Source organism: Chiloscyllium plagiosum, unplaced genomic scaffold (genome assembly GCF_037043375.1).
Source record: "Chiloscyllium plagiosum isolate Xiang-an unplaced genomic scaffold, Cpla_swu_hap1 HiC_scaffold_4, whole genome shotgun sequence".
Classification (NCBI taxonomy): Eukaryota; Metazoa; Chordata; class Chondrichthyes; order Orectolobiformes; family Hemiscylliidae; genus Chiloscyllium; species Chiloscyllium plagiosum.
Genome location: NW_028270142.1, coordinates 146,153,737 through 146,177,622, shown reverse-complemented (window position 1 = coordinate 146,177,622; position 23,886 = coordinate 146,153,737). Strand labels below are relative to the sequence as shown.

Here is a 23,886-nt window from a genome sequence, read left to right as displayed (position 1 = left end):
TATGGTCACAATATTTATATGTCTAGCCCAGTTTAGTTTCTGGCCAGTCGTAATTCTTGTATTTTGATAGTGGGAGATTTTTTGGAATAAATCCTCCAAGGAAAGTACATTTTCTGTTTGCTGTCCATAGGTGTTTGCTGTTCGATCTGGGGGTGCTACTGGTGTGGTGGTTAAAGGGCCTGATGACAAGACCTGCGTCTCTTTCAGGTAAGGCATGGTGTAAAACCACAGGATAGGCATTTCAAACCATTTGGTGGAGACATTAAGTAGAAATTGGAAGGAGGTTTTTATAAACACATTCTTCAATCCTCTTGCCAAATAGCTGTCAACTACTTGACATGGCAGTATTTAAAACAAACCTTTTTAAGAAAGCTCTGAGATTTGCAGATTAATGTTGATATGCTGAGGCGAGGTAAAAACACATTTATGGTTCACTAGAGATAGTGCACCTCAATCTTACATGTGTTCTTGTGTTTAATGGGTTTTTCTGCGTACAGCTAAGTCATCAGAATTTCACTGATTATGACTCACCATCTTCATTGGCTGGGAGCAGGGGTGTAGTGGCGGTGTCACTAGACTAGTTATTGCAGAGGCCCAGTCTAATGAGGACCTAACTGCAAAGTGGTGAAATATAAATTTAATTTAATAGGAGATCTAGAATTGTGACCTAATCATGGTGGCCATCGCAGCTAGCCCAATGGGAACCATGTAATTATTGTAAAAAGCCATCTTGTTTAGGAAAGGAAATCTGTCATCCTTGCCTTGTATGGTCTACATGTGACTGCAGAGCCACAGCAATGTGGTTGGTTCTTAAATGTCTCTGGGCAGTTGGAGATTGGCAACAAATGGCAGCCTAACAAAATGCTGGTCTTGCCAGCAATGCCCACATCCCATGGAAAAAATAAACATAAGTGGCAGAGAATTTATTCAGTCTTTCTTCCAGCTGGAAACCAAAAATTAGGAAATGAAATTTTGAGTCAGTCAGTCTCTTTCCTAATAATTATCTACAACTGACTCTGTCAATTCAGTTGGAACACAAAACTGCTGGGAGTTTTTGTGGACGGAGAAATCATTAACACTAGGATGGATGGATGGACTTTTTGAGCTGGGAAGGTTTGAGATGTAACAGATTAAAAGCAAGTACAGAACCGGGACGGAATTTGGGAATGAACAAAAGGAAGGCCTGTTGTGTGCTGGAAGGCAGGAAAAATTAAACGGGAGAAAGCACAAGATGATGGGACAGGTATCAAAACAATAGCTGGGACTGTAGATGACAACAGCAGAATCCATTGTCGGTCTGAACTAAATTGGAACAATGGTCTATTTCAAGATGAAACTCGTGCCTTTGAGCGAGGTAGAACAGTTTCCTGAAGTGGCCATGAATACTTTCATCCTCCCCAGTAACACTTGCACATCCAAAGACAGGAGCTAAGAAACTGACTGGTTCCTAATTGTGGTGGTGCACTGTGGCAGGGCTGTAAGATAATCATGGTTTTGGTACCTTTCTTAGGAACCTTCATTTCCACTTTCTGACTTGAATTATTTAAAAAACAGGAAATGGTTTTGTCTCGACAGAAAAGAATTTACCATTTCTTTTTATTAATTTATTGACAATATGATAAAAGTTAAAATGATCTCTTACTGTGAACAAAACATGCACATCACAAAACCAGGTTTGCATAGCTGTTCATTCTAAAGCCAGTGGCGTTTTAAAAACTGTCTGCAACTTTTGCCAGTTATTAAACCACAGAATTAAGTTATTATGCTTTTTAATCAATCTGATTTTAAAAAAATAACAGCATTTTATTCTGTATACAGCTTAAAAATTTTGCCTATCACAACTTGCAATATTATAGCACCTGCTCTGGACTTTGTAAGAGGGTTATCAAATAAAATTTGACACCAGTCCGCATCATGAGATATTAGAACATGTGCTCAAAAACTTGGTCAAAGGCAAAGGTTTTCAGAAGCAGCTGAAGGGAGAGGAGGGAAATGGGGAGATTTGAGAAGGAAATTACAAAATTTGGATCTAGATAGCTGCCAGCTCAGCTGCGATGCGTGATGCAATTATAATGAAAAATGTATAAGAGACCAGAATATGGGAACAGGAGAAGGCCATTCGGCTCCTTGAGCCTGTTCTGCCATTCAGTGAGATTGTGGCTGATCTGTGGCCTAACTCCATATGCCTGCCTTTGGCCCATCTCCCTTAATACTTTTGCTTGAGAAAAATGCACCAGTTTTTGATTTTAAAACTAACAACTATCTAACGTCAACTGCCAAAGATGGAAGAATGTTCCAAAGAGTATGTACAAGTCCTTCTTAATGTCTCTCGTAAATCATTTGTCACTAATTTTTAAACTATGTATCCTAGTTCTAGAATTGCCAACCAGTGAAAATAGTTTACTTTTCTCAAGTCTTTTTTTCTGTCGAAGAAAAGGCAGAGTGCCTGTAATTAGATTTGTGAAAAGGCCTAATAAAAATATTTCCACTTTATATAGGCATCTGAAATTAGGCACAAGTCCATCAATCCAAGACAATCACTAGTATTTACAACTTGAAATGTAGAGAGCAGTGAATACATGCATCTCACTGCCCCAGGGGATTTGTGTGGTGGCTAGGTCAATATTTTATTGCCCCTCCCTAGTAGGTCCTACAATCCATGTGCTGTAGCTGCAGCCAAACAGTTGTGAGGGAGAGAGTTCCAGTTTTTTAACCCAGTGATACTGAAGGAATGGTGATATGTTTCCAAGTCAGGATGGTGGGTGGCTTGGAGGGGAACTTGCATGTGGTGGTTCATCATATATGTGCTCCCTTGTCCTTCTAGGTAGAAGTGGTCAGGTTTAGAAGATTTGAAATGAGACTTGGTTAATTATTGACAGGCATCTATATTTTTTACTGTATTGCCACTGTATGTCTGTGGTGAATGGAGTAAGGATGAAGATGGTGATAACTGGTGTTAAACAAGTCATAAAGTCATAGAGATTTGCTGAGCTGAAAAAGGCCCTTTGACCCATTGCATCCACACTGATCAAAATCGACACCAAATGATCTTTCTCATTTGTAGCTTTTGGCCTATAGCTTTGTATGCCTTCATGTCACAAATGCACATCCAAATACACTACAATGTGCTGAGGGTTTTTGTCTCTCCCTCCCTTACAGGCAGCGCATTCCAGATTCCCCACCACCCTATGGGGGAAAAGGGTTTCCTCACACCCCTCTAAACATCTTGCCCCTTATCTTAAATTTATGCCACTTGGTCATTGATCTCCCCATCAGAGGGATAGGTTTCTTCCTGTCTACCTTATCTTTGCCCTTCATAATTTATACATGTCGCCTCACAATTCCTCTGCTCCAAGAGAAACAAACCCAGTCTGTCCAATCTCCTGTTCACATCTGAAACTTTCCAGCCCAGGTGACATCCTGGTAAATCTCTTCTGTACCCTGTCCAGTGCAATTACATCCATCCTATAGTGTGGTTTCCAAAAGCCCCTTCAATACTTTTTTGCTGTGGCCTAACCAATATTTTGTACAGTTCTGGCACAACCTTTCTGCTCTATGCCTTGGCTCATAAAGCCAAGTATCCCATATGCTGCCATCATCACTTTATCCACCTGTCCTGATATGTTAATGTACCTGCGGACATGCACATCAAGGTCAGAGTCAGAGATTTGTACAGCATGGAAACACACCCTTCGGTCCAACTTGTCCATGCCGACCAGATATCCCAACCTAATCTAGTCCCACCTGCTAGCACCCGGCTCATATTCCTCTAAACCCTTCCTATTCACATAACCATCCGGATGCCTTTTAAAAGCAATTGCAATTGTACCAGCCTCCACCACTTCCTCTGGCAGCTCCTTCCACACACGCACCACCCTCTGCGTGAAAAAGTTGCCCCTGAGGTCCCTTTTAAATCTCTCCCCTCTCACCCTAAACCTATGCCCTCTAGTTCTGGACTCCCCCACTCTAGGGAAAAGATTTTGTCTATTTAACCTATCCTTGCCCCTCATGATTTTATAAACCTCTATAAGGTCACCCCTCAGCCTCTTGACGCTCCAGGGAAAACAGCGCCAGCCTATTCAGCCTCTCCCTATGGCTCAAATCCTCCAACCCTGCTAACATCCTTGTAAATCTTTTCTGAACCCTTTCAAGTTTCACAACTTTCTTCCATTAGGAAGGAGACCAGAACCCATCTGATCCTTGGTGCTTCCCAGGGTCCTACTGTTCATCATGTATTCCCTTGCTGTGTTCATCCTGTCCAAATGCATCACTTCACGTTTATCTGGATTGACTTCCATTTGCCATTGCTTAGCTCATCTCTATCCTTCTGTAATCTAATGCTATCCTCCTCACTATTTACCATCTAATCTTATTGTCTGCAAACTTACTAATCACCTTTCTACATTCAAGTCTAAGTTATTTATATAAGCTATAAACAGAAAGGTCCCCATCACTGACCGTGCAGAACTCCAGTGGAGGCAGACTTTCAATTGAAAAAATGTCCCTATTATGGATCCAATTTGCCAAATTTCCTTGGATCCCATGAGCTGTTACCTTTGCTATTCATTTCCAATACTGGGACCTTATCAAGAGCCTTGCTGAAGTCCAAGTAGACTATGTGTAAAGCATTGCCCTCATTTCCACATTGGGCTGCTAGTAATGGTCCCGGATGGTGTCATGCCTTTTTGTTGTTGTTAGAACAGCACCAGGCAAGTGGGGAATATTCTATACTCCTGACTTGTGCCTTGTAGACGATGATTTGGTTTGGCCATTCAGAAGGTGAGTTACTTGCTGCAGGATTCCTAACCACTGTCCTGCTTTTATAACTACTATATTTATATGGCTAGTACAGCTCAGTTTCTGGTCACTGCTAACCTCCAGGATGTTGACAGCGGTGCATTTGGTGATGGTAACGTAATTGAATATCAAGGGGCAACGGCGAGATTCTCTTTGTTGGAAATGGTCATTGCCTGGTTCATACATGATTCAAGTTATACTTCAGTATTCTATATATTTCTGGGGCAGCAAGGTGGCTCAGTGGGTTAGCACAGCTGCCTCACAGCGCCAGGGATTCGGGTTTGATTCCAGCCTCGGGAAAGTGTCTGTGTGGAATTTGCACATTCTCAGTGTCTGTGTGGTTTCCTCCGGGTGCTCCAGTTTCCTTCCACAGTCCAAAGAAGTGCAGGTTATGTGAATTGGCCATGCTCAATTGCCCATAGTGTTCAGGGATGTATAAATTAGGTGCATTAGGTAGGGGTAAATGTAGAGTAATAGTTTCAGGGAATGGGTCTTGGATGGGTTATTCTTCGAGGGGGTGGTGTGGACTTGTTGGACCAAAGGGCCTGTTTCCACACTGTAGAGATTCTATCTGAGGAGTTGTGAGATTTGACTTTAACATATGTTGGATTTGTTTCTATTTAATAAATGTTCAGAGCTCAGTAATAAAAATAGAAACACATGACTATTTGGCCTTGAGTGTCTTGAAGAGGGTTCAGTGCTGAAAGTGGAAGTGGTGTGAAGAAAGGAACTGACTCCTGATTCAGTTACCAATGTGTTTCTGTAGCTGGTGAGCTTCCTTTTAATAGGTAACTATTTAACTGACAAAATCTTGTTGGAAAATTGATGGTGTGTCAATCATAATTTATACCATTGTTAAAGTGGAAAACAGTTAGCAATTTCAGACAGATCTTGCTGCCCTTTGGTTCACAAACAACATATTGCTCTTAGCTCCCTGTATTTGAGAACTTGTTGGATGTGTCTATTTATAATCCATTAAGGTCAGCACAGAAAATTGGGCTGGTGACATGCATGCAGTATACCCATGCTGATTGTTGATGCAAACTGATAACCTCTCTGACCTCCAAAAGAGAATAATTTACACAGTTTCCTTTTCATTGCAGCAGGTAGGGGACAGTCACTTGGAAGGGTGAGATAGTCACATTGTGATTCGCGTCACTGTCCGGTAATCCAGAGGGCCAGGCGAATGCTCTGGGGCGTGGGTTCAAATGTTACCCCAGTAGCTGGTGGAATTTAAATTCAATCAGTTAATCTGGAGTTGAAAGTGAGTCTCCATGATCATGATCTTACAGATACCATGACTTGTTGTGAAAGCTGATCTGGTTCACATGTCATTTATCATGTGACTCCACAGCATTGTGGTTAGGAACATACAAATTAGGAGCCGAGTACGTCATCTTTGATCTGTTCGTGTTTCAAGTTCCATATTTTCATCTACCCCCAATGACCTTAGAGTTTTGTTAGTCAAGACAACACAGTCTATCTTTTTAAAAAATATTCAATGACCACACCTCTACCAGAGAAGCTCTGGGAAAGCCTAGGACTAGAGGAGAATAATCTCACAGCAAAGGTTGCCCATTTAAGACCAAGATGAGGATTTTTTTTTCTCTGTGGAATGCTTTACTGTAGAAGGCTGTAGAGGTTGGGTTGGTGAATGTATTCAAGGCTGGGATTTTTTTTTTTAATTAGCAAGGCAATCAAAGGTTGTGGGGATAAGGTAGGAAAATGGAGTTAGGATTGGCAGATCACTTATGATTTTATTGAATGGCAGAGCAGACTTGATGGGCCAAATGGCCTACTTCTGCTTCTACATTTTATAATTTGAGACAAATATTTCCATACTTGCACAATCCTCAGAGAGGGAAAAAAATGCTTATCTTTGTCCTGAAAGGGCAAGCCCTAATTCTAAAACAGCACAAGGCAAATTGTGGAACATAAGTCTTCAGTACTGTTGCAGGAATATTGTCAGGGCTCATATTTTTGGATTATCCAGTGTCTCCAGCCATTTCTGGTTATAATGTAGAGTGAAATGAGTTGGCTGAAGACTGGTATTTAAGAAGCTGAAACCGCTTCTTCAGCTTCTTCCACTCAGCATTCTGGCTGAATATTGTAACATGTGCTTCAGTGTTATCTTTTGATGGATCTCCCATTATTGAGGATGGGGATATTTGTGCAGCCACCTCCTCCAATGAGTTGTTTAATTATCTGCCACCATTCATGACTCAGTGTGGAACGACTGCTGAGTTTAATCTGATCTGTCAAGTCGCTGCTTTCACCTCTGATTGCTGGTGGCTACAAGCTGAGCCTGTTTAGCATTTCCTCATGAGACAACCCGCCCGTTCCAGGTATTAGTGCTGTAAACCTTCTCTGAACTGCTTTCAACATACTTATTTACATTCGTTCTAAAAATTCTTTCATTGATGCATACACTAGGACACTTTGATAACTCTGCACCTTGGAATTCTGGAGTTATACCTGTTTAAGTAGTGCCCTATTTCTTCATCTCTCCTGGTTGACTCTTAACTGCTCTTTGAACTGGTCTAGCAAATAATTCAGTTCAAACTCCATTAGGGATGAGCAACAAATACAGGATTGCAAATACTGCCCACATCCGATGGAAGCATAAGAAAGGAATGTAGAATTTTACAGTTGTTTTCCTTTACTTTTCTCTCTCATAAGACTATAAGAAATAGGATCAAGAGTAGGCTGTTTGGCATCCTTGCCGCAGGTTGGCATGATGGCTCAGTGGTTAGCACTGCTGCCTCGCAGTGCCAGGGACTCCGGTTCGATTCGAACCTTGGGGGGACTGTCTGTGTGGAGTTTGCACATTCTCCCCGTGTCTGCGTGGGTTTCCTCCGGGTGCTCCAGTTTCCTCCCACAGTCCAAAGATGTGCAGGTCAGGTGAATTGGCCATGCTAAATTGCTCATTGTGTTAGGTGCATTAGTCAGAGGGAAATGGGTCTGGGTGAGTTATTCTTCGGAGGGTCGGTATGGACTGGTTGGGCTGAAGGGCCTGTTTCCACACTGTAGGTAATCTCATCTCAAGCCTGCTCTGTCGTTCAAGAGGATCATGGCTGATCCAACTTCCTCACGTCCACTTTGTTGCCCTTTCCCTGTAACCCTTGATTCCTCGACTGATCAAGAATTTATCTATCCCAGCCATTAACATACAACAATGACTCTCCCCTCATAGCTTTCTGTGGCAAGGTTTTGCAAAGACACTCAACCCTATCAATATAATCTTGCTCTCTCTTCTCGCTTTCTGGGCCTGATTTTTGACTACAATGTACCGAATTTCCTTTTCCATCGTTCTTCTGTGTTTTTCTCAATTGTTGAATCCCGTTGGTTTAGGAGACAGACGTTTTCCAGCTCCTTATCAGGACACTATATTCCAGCTAGATGTGGCCTTTTGTTTTTTTTAGTCTGGGATTTAGGTGATAGTGAAGGACTATATTTATTTCCCTAACTCCATTAGGTATTGATGACACCGTCAATATTTGGAGAAAGTCTACACAGTTCTAAATGGATGTTGTATCTTTCTACAAGCTGTGTTACACATTAATGAAAATCATTTATTGGGTTTGTTTCTGAACTGAAAATGCAACAGTGATTTTTTTTTGTATTGTTTGGTGATTCACCTGTGATCTTTTTAGAAAAGAGTATATTCCCATAACCGAGACAAAGGAATGTCTAGTGGATGACACAAATGGTAATTCTAGAGTTCTGAAATGGCGCCTCAGTTTTTCACTCCCAACATAAATGGTTTCAATGTAAGAATAGAGTTATTTATCCAAATTACCTGATGACTGTAATTTTATTTATATTCATAGAGAAGATGTGGATATTACTGATGGGCCAGCACTTATTATCCATCCCTAGTTGCCCCTTGAGAAGGTGGGGGTGAGCTGCCTTCTTGAACCACTGCAGTCCATGTGCTGTAGGTAGACCCACAATGCCCTTGGGGAGGGAATTCCAGGATTTTGAGCCAGTGACACTGAAGGAACAGCAATATATTTCCAAGTCAGAATGATGAGGGCTTGGAAGGGAAGTTGCAGATCATGGTGTTCTCATGTATCTGCTGCTCTTGTCCTTCTATGTGGTATTGTCATGATTTTGGAAGGTTCTGTCTTGGCACTCTTACTGAATTCCTGCAGTGCATCTTATTGATGGTACACATTGCTGTTACTGAGAGTTGATGGTGGAGGGAGTGGATATTTGTGGATGTGGTGCCAACCATGCAGGTTCCTTAACCATCCAGGCAAGTGGGGAAGTATTCCATCACACTCCTGATTTGTGTCTTTGTATTTGGTGGACAGCCTTTGTGGAGTCAGGAGGTGCAGGATTCCTAGTCTCTGACCTACTTTTGTAGACACTATTTATATGGCCAGTGCAATTCAGTTTCTCATCATTGGTAACCCCAGAATGATGTCAGTGCGGTATTCAGTGATGATAATGTCATTGAATGTCAAGGGTTGCTGGTTAGATTCTCTCATTGGAGATAGTCAATCATTGCCTTGTTCTGTGTGGCATGAATGTTGCTTTCCACTTTTCAACCCAAGCTACGATATTGTCTGGATCTTGCTAAATTTGGACATCGGCTGCTTTTGCATCTGAGAAGTCTCAAATAATGCTGAACATCAGCAGACATCCCACTTCTAACCATATAGTAGACCAAATGTGCAAGTAATAAGGTATATGGAGTTAAAGATGGATTAAATGCACAGAACTGTGGCAAATAGAGGAGGTCAGTATGGATTGGATTAGATGGTAACATAGAACATAGAAGAATACAGCGCAGTACAGGCCCTTTGGCCCTCGATGTTGCGCCAATCCAAGCCCACCTAACCTACACTAGCCCACTATCCTCCATATGCCTATCCAATGCCTGCTTAAATGCCCATAAAGAGGGAGAGTCCACCACTGCTACTGGCAGGACATTCCATGAACTCATGACTCGCTGAGTAAAGAACCTACCCCTAACATCTGTCCTATACCTACCCCCCCTTAATTTAAAGCCATGCCCCCTCGTAATAGCTGACTCCATACGTGGAAAAAGATTCTCACGGTCAACCCTATTTAAACCCCTAATCATCTTGTACACCTCTATCAAGTCACCCCTAAACCTTCTTTTCTCCAATGAAAACAACCCCAAGTGCCTCAGCCTTTCCTCATACGATCTTCCTACCATACCAGGCAACATCCTGGTAAACCTCCTCTGCACCCGTTCCAGTGCCTTCACATCCTTCCTATAGTATGGCGACCAAAACTGCACACAATATTCCAGATGCGGCCGCACCAGAGTCTTATACAACTGCAACATGACCTCAGGACTCCAGAACTCAATTCCTCTACCAATAAAAGCCAGTACGCCATATGCCTCCTTCACCGCACTATTTACCTGGGTGGCAACTTTCAAAGATCCCTCTGCTCATCCACACTACCAAGTATCCGACCATTAGTCCAGTACCCCATAACTGGAACATTTTCTTTCAAGTGAGATACTGGAAGCTGTGGAGGAGGAAAGGAATTTAGGAGTGTTGCATGACAAAGTACTGAAATCCAGTGGAAAACTCCAAAAAGCTGTTTTAAAACAGAATGCTGGCCTTTATCGGGAGAAGGCAGGGAAATGGGATAAAATGAATTGCTCATTTGGAGAAGCAGGCAGACATGATAGGGCCTAATGGAGTCTCAACGTTGTAACAGCTCTGCCAATCCATGATCTTAAGGATGGTAAAATACTGTCGGGTGCAAGTCTTGCTTCAGTAGCTGACAGCATTAGTCATATCCCATCTGGAGTAACTGCATTTCTGCACACTGTTTACAGAAGATGGAAACGTCTTTGTGGAGGTGAGGTACAGTGTAGACTTCATCGATACCACAGTTCAAAAGGTTAGATTGTGAAGAACCTAGACTAGCAGTTCTGAAGAATAGTCCATGTTTGAATTGACCTTAACTTTATTTCTCTATCAGCAGATGTGACCAGTTTTGCTGAGTTTCTCCAGCATTTTCTTTCAGGTTGCCAGCATCTGGAGTACTTTGCCTTTATTTGGTTTGTGTTTGCTTTATTTTGAGAATTAATTTAATTGAAGCGTTAAATAATGTTTCACAGAGTCAATAAGGAAATGGGTCCGGATCAGGGGTCCTTTAAAGTTGGGGCCTGGCCATTCAGGTGTGGTGTCAACAGTATTTCTCCACAAAAAGGAGAGGAAATCTGAAAGCTTTTGCCCCCCAAAAATATTGAAGCTGGGGATCCATTAGAAGATTTAAAAGTTAATTTATTAGTTACTTTTTCATTGGGCAAGTTAAGGGTTTTAAAAAAGGTGGATAAATGGAATTCAGATATATGATCTTTTTGGTGATATAGACCTGAGGTTGAATGGCCTCTTGCTTTCATTTGTCCAGCTGGTGTCCTGCCATTGCCCTTGTGACGTTACTCAGGAGTGAGTGAACTTTTATTTGGTCATGTCAGCAGGTAATTTAAATAGAGGCTTATCTACTCCTCGCCAGATATCCAAAGATATTGATTATCAGCAAGGGTTTTGGTTAGCAATTAAGTGAGAATACTGGTTAATTATTCCCTCTGACCATGTCATTTGTAGCCTGACAGCAAACTCAGCTTCAAACCACAGCTGTGGGAATTTATATTTTATTGGGGGGGGGGGGTAGAGAGGTGGCATTAAACAGGAAATTAGATGTGAGCAATAAAGGTCCACCTGTAATTATGGTCAAATTCAATTTACATGTAGATTCAGCAAATCAAATCAGTAACATATACCAGAGGGAATGAACTTCTGGAGTATGTTCAGGATAGTTTGAGATAAATATGTTGAGGAACTGATGAAAACATGCCCTCTTAGACTGTGTATTGTGTAATGAGAAAGGAATAGTCAGCTATCTAGCTATGTGAAGTCCCTTGGAGAAGAGGGACCATAGTGTTCTAGAATCCATCATTAAGATGGAGAGTGACATAGTGGATTTTGAGAATCCACTAGCTTTACAGGAGCATATAAACTGATTTGTAAAAGCTTCTATAGGTATGTGAAGACAAATGAAGGTCCTTACAATCAGAAACAGTAAAGTTTTATAATGGGAAATAAAGAGATGACAGACTAATTAAATGCATATGTTGATTCCGTCTTCACAAAGGAGGACACAGTAATGTTTGGACTGCAGGATCTTGTGAGGGAGGAGCTGAAGGAAATTAGTACTACCAGTGAAATGGAGTTGGGGCACTTATTGGGATTGAAGTAAGATAAGTCCCCAGTGCTCATCTGCATCTCACTGCATTTATGAAAGTGGTCCAAGAAATAGTGGATGCATTGGTGGTCATATTCCAACATTCTATAGTCTCTTTCTAAGCTAACATATAAAAGGTGGAGACAAAGCAATTATAGGCTGGTTAGCCTGACGTTGAGCCGTAGAGTCATAGAGATGTACAGCATAGGAACAGACTCTTCGGTCCAACACATCCATGCTGACCAGATATCCCAACCCAATCTCGCCCCACTTGCCAGCACTTGGCCCATATCCCTCCAAACCCTTCCTATTTATATACCCATCCAGATGCCTCTAACAGCTCATTCCATACACGTACCACCCTCTGCGTGAAAAGGTTGCCCCTTCGGTCCCTTTTTATATCTTACCCCTCTCACCCTAAACCTATGATCTCTAGTTCTGGACTCCCCCCACCCCAGGGAAAACTACTTTGTCGATTTATCCTATCCATGCCCCTCATTATTTTAAAAACCTCTATAAGGTCACCCCTCAGCCTCCGACACTCCAGGGAAAACAGCCCTAACCTATTAAGCCTCTCCCTAAACCTCAAATCCTCCAACCCAGGCAACATCCTTTTAAATCTTTTCTGAACCCTTTCAAGTTTCACCTTCTCCTTCCGAAAGGAAGGAGACCAGAATTTCAGGGTTTGGAGGGATATGGGCCGGGTTCTGACAGCTGGGACTAGATTGGGTTGGGATATCTGGTCGGCATGGAAGGGTCTCTTTCCGTGCTGTACATTTCTGTGACTCTATGACTCTATAACCGGTCTCCCATGCTGAACTTTGTTGAACGCCTCATTGAAGTCCAGAGATCATGTCCACCATTCTGCCCTCATCAATCCTGTTTGTTACTTCTTCAAAAAACAATCAAGTTTGTGAGACATGATTTCCCATGCACAAAGCCATGATGACTATCCACAATCAGTTCTTGCCTTTCCAAATACATGAGGAGAAAGTGAGGTCTGCAGATGCTGGAGATCAGAGCTGAAAATGTGTTGCTGGAAAAGCGCAGCAGGTCAGGCAGCATCCAGGGAACAGGAGAATCGACGTTTCGGGCATAAGCCCTTCTTCAGGAAGGGCTTCCAAATACATGTACATCTTGTCCCTCAGGATTCCCTCCAACAACTTGCCCACTACCGACGTCAGGCTCACTGGTCTATAGTTCCCTGGCTTGTCCTCACCACCTTTCTTAAATAATGGTACTACATAAGCCAACCCTCCAGTCTTCTGGCACCTTACCTGTGACTATCAATGATACAAATATCTCAGCAAGGGACCCAGCAATCACTTCCCTAGCCTCCCACAGAGTTCTGGTGTACACCTGATCAGGTCCTGGGGATGTATCCACTTTTACGCTTTACAAGACATCCAGCACTTCTTCCTCTGTAATATGGACATTTTTCAAGATGTCACCATCTATTTCCCTACAGTCTATATCTTCCATTGATGCAAAATACTCATTTAGTATCTCCTCCATCTCCTGCAGCTCCACACAAAAGCCACCTTGCTGATCTTTGAGGGGCCTTATTCTCTCCCTAGTTACCCTTTTGACTTAATGTATTTCTAAAAACCCTTTGGATTATCCTTAACCCTATTTGCCAAAGCTATCTCATGTCCCCTTTTTGCCCTCCTGATTTCTCTCTCAAGTATACTCCTCCTGCCTTTATACTCTTCTAAGGATTCACTCGATCTATCCTGTCTATACCTGACAGATGCTTCCATCTTTTTCTTAACCAAACCCTCAATTTCTTTAGTCATCCAGCATTCTCTATATCTGCCAGCCTTCCCTTTCACCCTAACAGGAATATATTATCTCTGCACTCTCGTTATCTCATTTCTGAGGTCTTCCCATTTTCCAGCTGTCCCTTTACCTGCGAACATCTGCCCCCAATCAGCTTTTGAAAGTTCTTGCCTAGTACCGTCAAAATTAGCCTTCCTCAAATTTAGAACTTCAACTGTTAGATCTGGTCTATCCTTTTCCATCACTGTTTTAAAACTCTTAGAATTATGATCGCTGGCCCCAAAGTGCTCCCTCACTGACACCTCAGACACCTGCCCTGCCTTATTTCCCAAGAGTAAGTCAAGTTTTGCACTTTCTCTATTAGGTACATCCACATACACATTCAACATTTTCTTGTACACTCTTAATAATTTCCTCTCCACCTAAACTCTTAATTCTTAAGTATATGTTTGGAAAGTTAAAATCACCTACCATAACTACCTATTATTATTATTATATTTAGCTGAAATCTCCTTACAAATTTGTTTCTCGCTAACTATTTGGGGATCTATAATACAATCCCAATAAGGTGATCCCTTTCTTATTTCTCAGTTCCACCCAAATAACTTCCCTGGATGTATTTCCAGGAATATCCTCCCTCAGTACAGCTGTAATACTGTCCCTTATCAAAAAGGCCACTCACCCTCCCCTCTTGCCTCTCTTTCTATCCTTCCTATATTGCATTTGTATCCTGGAACATTAAGTTGCCAGTCCTGCCCATCCCTGAGCCACGTTTCTGTAATTGCTATGATATCCCAGTCCCATGTTCCTAACTATGCCGAGTCCATCTACCTTCCTTGTTAGACCTCTTCCATTGAAATAAAGGCAGTTTAATTTATCAGTCCTACCTTGTTCTCTGCGTTGCCTGTCCTGGCTGTTTGACTCGCTTCTTTTCTGAACTCTACCAGTCTCGGATTGATCTCTTTCTTCTCACTATTGCCCTGTGTCATTCCCCGCCCCCTCCCCCAAGCCTTACTCGTTTACATCCTCCTGATCAGCTCTAGCAAATCTCCCTGCCAGTATATTAGACCCCTTCCAATTCAGTTGCAATCCACCCTTCTTGTACAGGTCATTTCTACCCCAGAAGAGATTCCAATGAATCAAAAATGTGAATCCTTCTCCCATACACCAGCTCCTCAGCCACAAATCATCTGCTCCAGTCTCCTAATCCTACCCTCACTTGCTCTAGCACCGGGAGTAATCCAGAAATTACTCCCTTGCTGGACCTCCTTTTTAAATTCCTGCCTAACTTTCTATAATCTCCCTCAGAATCTCCTCCTTTTCCCTTCCTCTGTCATTGGTACCAATGTGTACAATGACCTCTTGCTGGTCCCTCTCCCCTTTTGAGAATATTCTGCACCCTCTCGTGAGTCATTCTTGTTTCTGGCACCAGGGAGGCAACACACCATTCAGATTTTTTGCTGTTGGCTGCAGCAACGTCTGTCTGTGCCTCTGACTTGGGAATCCCCTAACATAATCGAACGCTTACAACCCGACGTACCCCTCATTACATTATAGCCTGTCTTGATTCCAGAAACTTGGCTGTTTACGCTACATTCCCCTGAGAGTCCATCATTCCCTACATTTTCCAAAACAGAATACTTGTTTGAAATGGGAATAGCCACAGAAGATTCTTGTACTACTTGCCTACCTCTTGTACCTTTCTTGGAGTTAACACATCTACCTGACTCTATCTGTGGCTTTTCTCCCTTCCTATAACTGCCACCTCCTACACTCTCTTGTAAATTCCTCATTGCCTCTAACTGTCGCTCCAACCAATCTATTCGATATGACAGGATTCGCGACCAATGACATTTATTGCAGATATAATCCTCAGTCACCCTTAAACTCTCCCAAACCTCCCGCATCTGACAAGGAGAGCTAAGAGCAGCAAGGAGGGGACATGAAAGGTCCTTAGTCGGTAGGATTAGGGAAAACCCTAAGGCTTTCTATAGGTATGTTAGGAATAAAAGAATGACTAGGGTAGGAATAGGTCCAGTCAAGGATAGTAGTGGGAAGTTGCGTGTGGAGGCGGAAGAGATTGGGGAGACACTGAATGAATACTTTTCTTCAGTATTTACTCAGGAACAGGGCATTGTCGTCGATGCGAATACTGAGTCACAAATATGTAGAATGGATGGCTTTGAGGTATGTAGAGAAGAGGTGTTGGAAATCCTGGAAAAGGTGAAAATAGATAAGTCCCCTGGGCCTGATGGCATTTATCCTAGGATTCTCTGGGAAGCAAGGGAGGAGATTGCAGAGCCATTGGCCTTGATTTTTATGTCCTCTTTGTCTACAGGAGTAGTGCCAGAAGACTGGAGGATAGCAAATGTGGTTCCCTTGTTCAAAAAGGGGAGTAGGGATAACCCTAGTAACTATAGGCCGGTGAGTCTCACTTCTGTTGTGGGCAAAGTCTTAGAGAGAATTGTAAGGGATAGGATTTATGCACATCTGGATAGGAATAATGTGATCAAGGATAGTCAGCATGGTTTTGTGAAGGGCAGGTCGTGCCTCACAAACCTTATCGAATTCTTTGAAAAGGTGACGAAGGAGGTTGATGAGGGGAAAGCGGTAGATGTGGTATATATGGATTTTAGTAAGGCGTTTGATAAGGTTCCCCATGGTAGGCTACTGCAGAAAATACGGAGATATGGCATTGAGGGTGAGTTGGAGGTTTGGATTAGGAATTGGCTGGATGGAAGAAGACAGAGGGTAGTAGTTGATGGCAAAGTTTCTTCATGGAGTGCCGTCACTAGCGGTGTTCCGCAAGGATCTGTTTTGGGACCATTGCTGTTTGTCATTTTTATAAATGACCTGGAAGAGGGGTTAGAAGGTTGGGTGAGCAAGTTTGCGGATGATACGAAAGTCGGAGGAGTTGTTGACAGTGAGGAAGGATGTGGCAGGTTACAGCAGGATATAGAGAAGCTGCAGAGCTGGGCAGAAAGGTGGCAAATGGAATTCAATGTAGCTAAGTGTGAGGTGATTCACTTTGGGAAGAATAACAAAAAGATGGGGTACTGGGCTAATGGTCGGATACTTGGTAGTGTGGATGAGCAGAGGGATCTTGGTGTCCATGTACACAGATCTCTGAAAGTTGCCACCCAGGTAAATAGTGCGGTGAGGAAGGCATATGGCGTACTGGCTTTTATTGGTAAAGGAATTGAGTTCCGGAGTCCTGAGGTCATGATGCAGTTGTATAAGACTCTGGTGCGGCCGCATCTGGAATATTGTGTGCAGTTTTGGTCGCCATACTATAGGAAGGACGTGGAGGCACTGGAACGGGTGCAGAGGAGGTTTATCAGGATGTTGCCTGGTATGGAAGGAAGATCGTATGAGGAAAGACTGAGACACTTGGGGCTGTTTTCATTAGAGAAAAGAAGGTTTAGGGGTGACTTGATTGAGGTGTACAAGATGATTAGGGGGTTAGATAGGGTTGACAGTGTGAACCTTTTCCAGCGTATGGAGTCGGGTATTACAAGGGGGCATAGCTTTAAATTAAGGGGGGGTAGATATAGGACTGAAGTTAGGGGTAGGTTCTTCACTCAGCGAGTCGTAAGTTCATGGAATGCCCTGCCAGTAGCAGTGGTGGACTCTCCCTCTTTATGGGCATTTAAGCGGGCATTGGATAGGTATATGGAGGATAGTGGGTTAGTATAGGTTAGGTGGGCTTGGATCGGCGCAACATCGAGGGCCAAAGGGCCTGTACTGCGCTGTATTCTTCTATGTTCTATGTTCTATCACTCTACTAAAGGCCATTTTGCTCCTTCCAATCTACAGACCCAGAAAATAGCACCGTCTTATTCCTCTTTTAAAAAACACTACTCCAGTGTAATGTAACGCCTATATGTAAAAGATTTAATCAAGAGACAGAACCCAATAAAAACATATACTCAAGAAAGAACTCACTCTATGCATTATTGTAGATTTACAGCAAGGCTATACTTAAAACTATTCACTTATCTGTTTCTGTGATGTGACCTCTCCCAAACAGGTTCCTCTAACATCAGTTGTAAATTTCACTGTTTGTTAATTTTCCTGGACACACTAACGTCCAGTTATCCGTGAATTCAAATAGCAAAGGCAGTAACTGTGCAGATTCACTGCTGAGTCAGTTGGCAAAACAATGCAACAGTATATAAAACAGTAATTGCTGCTCCTGGAATTTGAAATTTTTTCTGTCCTCCATCTTGAATTACCCAGACGCTAGAGTCCATTATTAAAAACTTAATAGCTGAGCCCTTGGAAAATAGTCACAGGATCAGACACAGTCAACATGGATTCACAAAAAGGGAATTGTGATTGACAAATCTATTGGATTTGTTTGACTGTCACTTGTAAAGTTGATAAGGTGGAGCCAGTGGATGTAGTTTACTTGGACTTTAAGAAGGCTTTTGATGAGGTCCCACATGCGATTAGCTTGTAAAATTGAAGTGCATGGGATTAGGGAGTAGTGTATTGACATAGATAAATAAATGGCTGGCAGACTGGAAACAGAATAGGAATAAGCAGGTCTTTGTCCAAGTGGCAGTCAGTGACTTGTAGAGTACTGCAGATATCAGTGCTTGAACCCCCGCTATTCACAATATAAATTACTGATGTAAATGTGCAGATGACAAAGCTGGATGGGAGAGTGAACTGTGAGGAGGATGCAGAGATGTTTCAGTGTGATTTGGACAAGCTGAGTGAGAGGGAAAGTGCATGGCAGCTACAGTGTAAGGTGGATAAATGTGAGATTATCCACTTTAGTAAAAACAGGAATGGTGATAGATTGGAGAAGGGGAAGGTACTGCAAGACCTGGGGGTCCTCGCACAGCAGTCGCTGAAAGGAAGCACGCAGCTGCAGCAGGTGGTGAGGAAGGCACATGGTATGTTGGCCTTCAGAATGAGAGGATCTGAGTCCAGGAGCAGGGATGTCTTGCTGAAATGATCAGTGCCTTGGTGAGACCACATCTTAGTAATTGTGTGCAGTTTGCTCTCCTTATCTGAGAAAGGATGCCCTGGCTATGGAGAGATTTACCAGACTGATTCCTGGTGACAGCACTGATGTATGAGGAGGGATTGGGTTGGTTGAGACAATATTCACAGGAGTTTAGAAGAATAAGGGGAGATCACATAAAGACACATACAATTCTAGACAGAGTAAGCTCAGCAATAATGTTCCTAATGACCATGGAGTTCAGAGCCTGGCGTCACAGTTTAAGGTTAATGGGTGGGTCATTTTGGACTGAGTTAAGGAGATGTGTCTTCACCCAGAGAGTGGTGAGCCTGTGGAATTCACTGCTACAGAAAGTGATTGAAGCCAAAGCAATGGATCTTTTCAAAAGAAGGAGTTGCATAGATTCTTACAGCTAAACAGATCAAAGGATATGGGGACAAAGTGGGAAAGAGGACTGAGTTGAATGATCAGCTGTAATTATGTTGAATGATGGAGCAGGCTGGAAGGGCCGAATGGCCGACCATGGCCCTATTTTCTATATTTCTGCATGAAGATGAACCTTAGCTCACTGACCCATTAAGCCCTTTTCTTAAAAAAAAGATGCACTGGATTTTAAACTACTTGCGTGTTTTTGTTGAAAAAGCTATTTTTGTCTTTTTTGCTTTCCTGCTGACAAATTTTGTATTCTAGTCTTGTTCACTTTGCTCTAAAAGTATCTTTATTATTCCTCTCAAAGAATGGAAGATAAAGGAGAAGTGAAATGCATCAAATTTTCACTTGGGAACAAGATTCTAGCTGTGCAGAGGACACTAAAGGCTGTGGTAAGGAAAGATTTTAACTTTTTTCATGTCACGGCTAAAGACTGAAAGGAAGTAGACTTGTGTCAGTGTATGATAACATTGTCAAGTTCTTTTTCAGGATTTCATTAACTTCATTCCTGACCTACCCCAAACAGAATACTCTCAAGAATGCAAGGTAATGATTGGAATTGGAATTAAATTTTGTGTACTTTGAATCTAAAGTATAATTGTCTGCTGATGTAAACAGTATCTTTTTTAATTTGTTTCCTCTGTAGACCAAAAATGCCAACATCCTGAGTTTCTGTTGGATCACTGCTAATGAAATAGTATTTATTACTGACCAGGGCATTGAATTTTATCAGGTAAGTACTGTACATATGAGTCTATACCCAGAGTAAAGACCAAACCGTTTGGGACTCAACTCAGTGGGGGTTAGGAGAATGAGAGGCGATCTTATTGAAACATGAAGAATTCTTTAAGGGGTTTGACTGGGGTAAATACTGAGAGGATGTTTCTCGTCATAGAGTCTAGGACCAGAAGGCATAATCTCAGAATCAATTTAAGACTGATTCGAGGAGCAGTTTCTTCTCCCAGAATGTTGAGAGTCTTTGGAACCCCTTGCCATAGAGAGCTGTGGGGACAGATTCCTTGTGTATATTTAAGGCTGGTCTAGATTCTTGATCAGTCAGGGAATCAAGGATTACAGGGAAAATACAGACAAGTTGATGTGTGGGGTGTTGCATCAGCCATAATCACATTGAATGGCAGAGCAGGCTGGAGGGGTTGCACGGTCTAGTTCTGTTCCTGTTTCCTATAGTCTTGATATTGAATTAACTGCCCTCTGAACTGGGTTAAGTAAGCACTTAACGGCCATTAAGGATGTGCAGTAAATGCTGACCTTACTGGTGAAACCCATGTCCCAAAAAAATATAAAGATAAAGAACATTGCAAGTCTAAGAGCACAATACTGCAAGTGCTGAAAGTCTGAAATAAATCCACAAGATGCTGGAAATGCCCTGCAGTTCTTCATAGAATCATGGGAGGCACGGTAACTCAGTGGTTAGCGCTGCTGCCTCACAGCATCAGGGTCCCTGGTTTGATCCTAGCCTCAGGTGACTGTTGGTGTGGAGTTTGCACATTCTCCCTGTGTCTACGTGAGATTTCTCCGGGTGCTCTGGTTTCCTCCCACAGTCCAAAGATCTGCAGGTCGGGTGAATTGGCCATGCTAAATTGCCCATGGTGTGAGGTGTGTTAGTCAGAAGGAAATGGGTCTGGGCGGGTTACTCTTCAGAGGGTCAGTGTGGACTTGTTGGGCCGAAGGGCCTGTTTCCACACTGTCGGTAATCTAATCTAATCCCTACACTATAGAAACAGGCATTTCGGCCCAACAAATCCACACGCTGAAGAGCATCCCGTCCAGACTCTCCCCCCATGTATCCTATCCCTGTAACCCTGCATTTCCTATGGTTAATCCACCTTTGAACAGTGGGAGGAAACTGGAGCACCAAGAGGTAACCCACACAAACTCCACACGAGCTGGAATTTGAACCCAGATCCCTGGCAGCAGTGCTAACCACTGAGCTTCCATGTACCCTGTGTGGCAGCCTGTGTGGAGAAGCAGAGACCAAGTTAACATGGATATTGAGGGATGAGGAGTTGAAAGATTAGATGTCAAGTATTAAATATTAAGAGCATTTGTGCAGAAAGCAAATTTGAATTTGAAAAATAGTCCATGGTAAATGAGTGGGTTGTAAATGGTTTTGGAGATCAAGTGAGGATGACCTCTACCAACAACAGTTGTGTATTGAATGGTAGATAGGCCCGAAGGGTGAAATGGCCTATTGCTGCCCCATGACCCCATGTGGCCTCATTCATCTACTAACTAGCTTCTGAATGCAATTCAGAGTCAGGTCTAACTGCTTTGTAACATTGGTGACCAATTTTCTCTTGGTTGTTTGAATATATCCAAAGATATAAGTAATTTACAAAGGCTTTAATTCTGCATTAATTATGTGGAAAGATTCCTCTTTTAATTACAAAGGAGTAAATCCTTCTACTTCTCTAGTGAGAACAGGAACACCCTCTGAATCTTTAACACTTTCTTCTCCTTGTATCATTAAGTCTTTTATTTCTGTTAGGCTAGTCCTCACAGGCCGAGTGTTGTGAGTGAAAAGAGCGTAAAGCTCCTTCTGCCATCACTAATGTATGGGGTCCTGATTTACAAAGGTCCCAGTTAGGAATGCTCATAAAGACTGACATGCAATCATTTCCTGAGCTTATGAATATCTCCTTTATGTTGTCCTGTCTTAGGTTCTGACTCATGTACAAATTGATTTGCGAACCGACTCGAGAATGGGACCTGTTCGCAAATCAGGGACGGTAACGAGGAAATTGCATTTTGATCTAAATCTCTAGTCCAAGATCAGCAAACTGAATATAAAATGCTGAAATTCAGAGTTACACCTTCTGGAATATGGCCTGAGCTGCTGTTGTTTTTATTATTCTATAGGTATTACCTGACAAACGAAGTTTAAAGCTGCTGAAAAATCAGAGCATTAATGTTAACTGGTGTATGTACTCACCAGAAACTGCTGTTCTCCTCCTGTCTACCACAGTACATGGGAATGTTCTTCAACCATTTTATTTCAGGGTAAGTTCGACTTCTTTCTTTGTCACCACCTGCAAGCCGTGCATATTTCTTTTGTTATGAATATGTGAGTGTACTGTATCAGATGGGGAGGACTAATGCTATTGTATATGAAGTTGATGCAAGGTATACTGCTCTGATAAAACAACACCCCTATCGGCTTAATCCTTTCAAAGCCAGACAGGTGCAGATGGAGGTGGAGGCAATGCTCGACAAGATCATCATTGAACCAAGCCAGAGCGAGTAGAGTTCGCCGATCGTCTTAGTTCCCAAACTGGACAGGACTCAACGATTCTGCATGGATTATTGCAACGTCAACGCCATTAATACCTAGTTACTGGCAGGTACCTTTATCAGAGTTGACGAAAGAAATTTCTGCATTTGTAACCCCAAATGAGCTATATCAGTTTAAAGTGATAGCTTTTGGAATGAAGACCACAGCCACCACATTCCAAAGACTCATGAACAGAGTTGTGGCTGGGTTAGCAAGCTGTGCAGTCTATTTGGACGATGTAATGATCTTTACTATGTCCTGGAAAGATCACATGGTACAGTTGGCAGAGCTCTTTGAATGACTATGGGAAGCAAAGCTCGCGATAAACTTAAATAAAACGGAATTTGTGAAAGCAGAGGTGACGTTCTTGGGACATTGGTCATGGAAGGTTGACCCCACGGAACACAAAGACGAAGGCCGTTGAGGAATTTCCACGACCAATCTCGAAGAAAGAGGTGCATCGATTCTTAGGACTCAGTGGATTCTATTGGAAAGTTGTTCCAAACTTCAGCAGTGTAGTGGCACCGTTAACCAATTTGCTGGAGAAAAACACAACGTTTCGGTGGACAGAACCATGCCAGGAGGCATTCAACCATTTGAAATCAATATTAACCACCAAACCAAGTTTTAGCTACACCAAACCTTTCAAAATGTTTTAAAGTTGCCATCGATGCTAGTGACATAGGAGTTGGAGCTGTACTCCTACAGGAAGGTGAGGATGGGATTGAACTGCCAGTTGGTTACTTTTTGAAGACGACCAACATCCACCAGAGGAAATACTCCACAATCAGAAAGGAACTATTGAGTTTGGTACTGGCCTTACAACATTTTGATGTGTATGTCCCGAATAATGTGTCAGTGACAGTTGTGTATACCGATCACAATTTCCTACATTCTTAGAATGCTTTAAAGATAAGAATATGAGACTGTGACATAAGACTCCAATGAAATAGAGTTTTAATTTAAAAATTGTACATGTTGCAGGTCATAAGTAATAATAACTATAGATCAAAAGTTTAGATGAGATTTGTCTTTATTTAATGTTATATACATATATACAGTTATATATGTTAAGGTAAAGTTAGATTAAAGTTATCTGTATGTTAGGGTAATATGTTAAAAGAATGGAGGAAAAAAAATTGAAGCCATCTTTTCATTATGATGGTTCATTTTTTTCTTAAGTGGGGGGATGTGTTATGAAGATGTGAGTGTCCTGTAGGAGTACAGCTCCAACTGCTATGTCACTAGCATCGATGGCAACTTTAAAACATTTTAAGAGAGTTAAAAGCTAGCAAAAACTACTTGACACTGCACTGAAAAAGATATATAATGTAATATTTGGACGAACCACAGTCGATTAGCTGGTTGCCTGGAAACG

At 42.2% G+C, this 23,886-nt stretch overlaps 1 protein-coding gene across 6 annotated transcripts in view; it reads left to right on the top strand.

The window, feature by feature from the left end:
- Positions 1–23,886, top strand: part of rmc1 (regulator of MON1-CCZ1) — a 71,570-nt gene that overhangs the window by 17,192 nt on the left and 30,492 nt on the right. For 5 of the 6 annotated variants that reach the window (XM_087986761.1, XM_087986759.1, XM_087986762.1 and 2 more), the window contains exons 2-6: positions 131–207; positions 19,524–19,608; positions 19,706–19,762; positions 19,863–19,949; positions 22,097–22,237. In XM_087986761.1, the coding sequence (XP_087842887.1) occupies positions 131–207; positions 19,524–19,608; positions 19,706–19,762; positions 19,863–19,949; positions 22,097–22,237 (447 nt within the window). The remainder of the gene's footprint in view (positions 1–130; positions 208–19,523; positions 19,609–19,705; positions 19,763–19,862; positions 19,950–22,096; positions 22,238–23,886) is intronic. The other variant, XM_087986763.1, reaches the window with a different exon arrangement.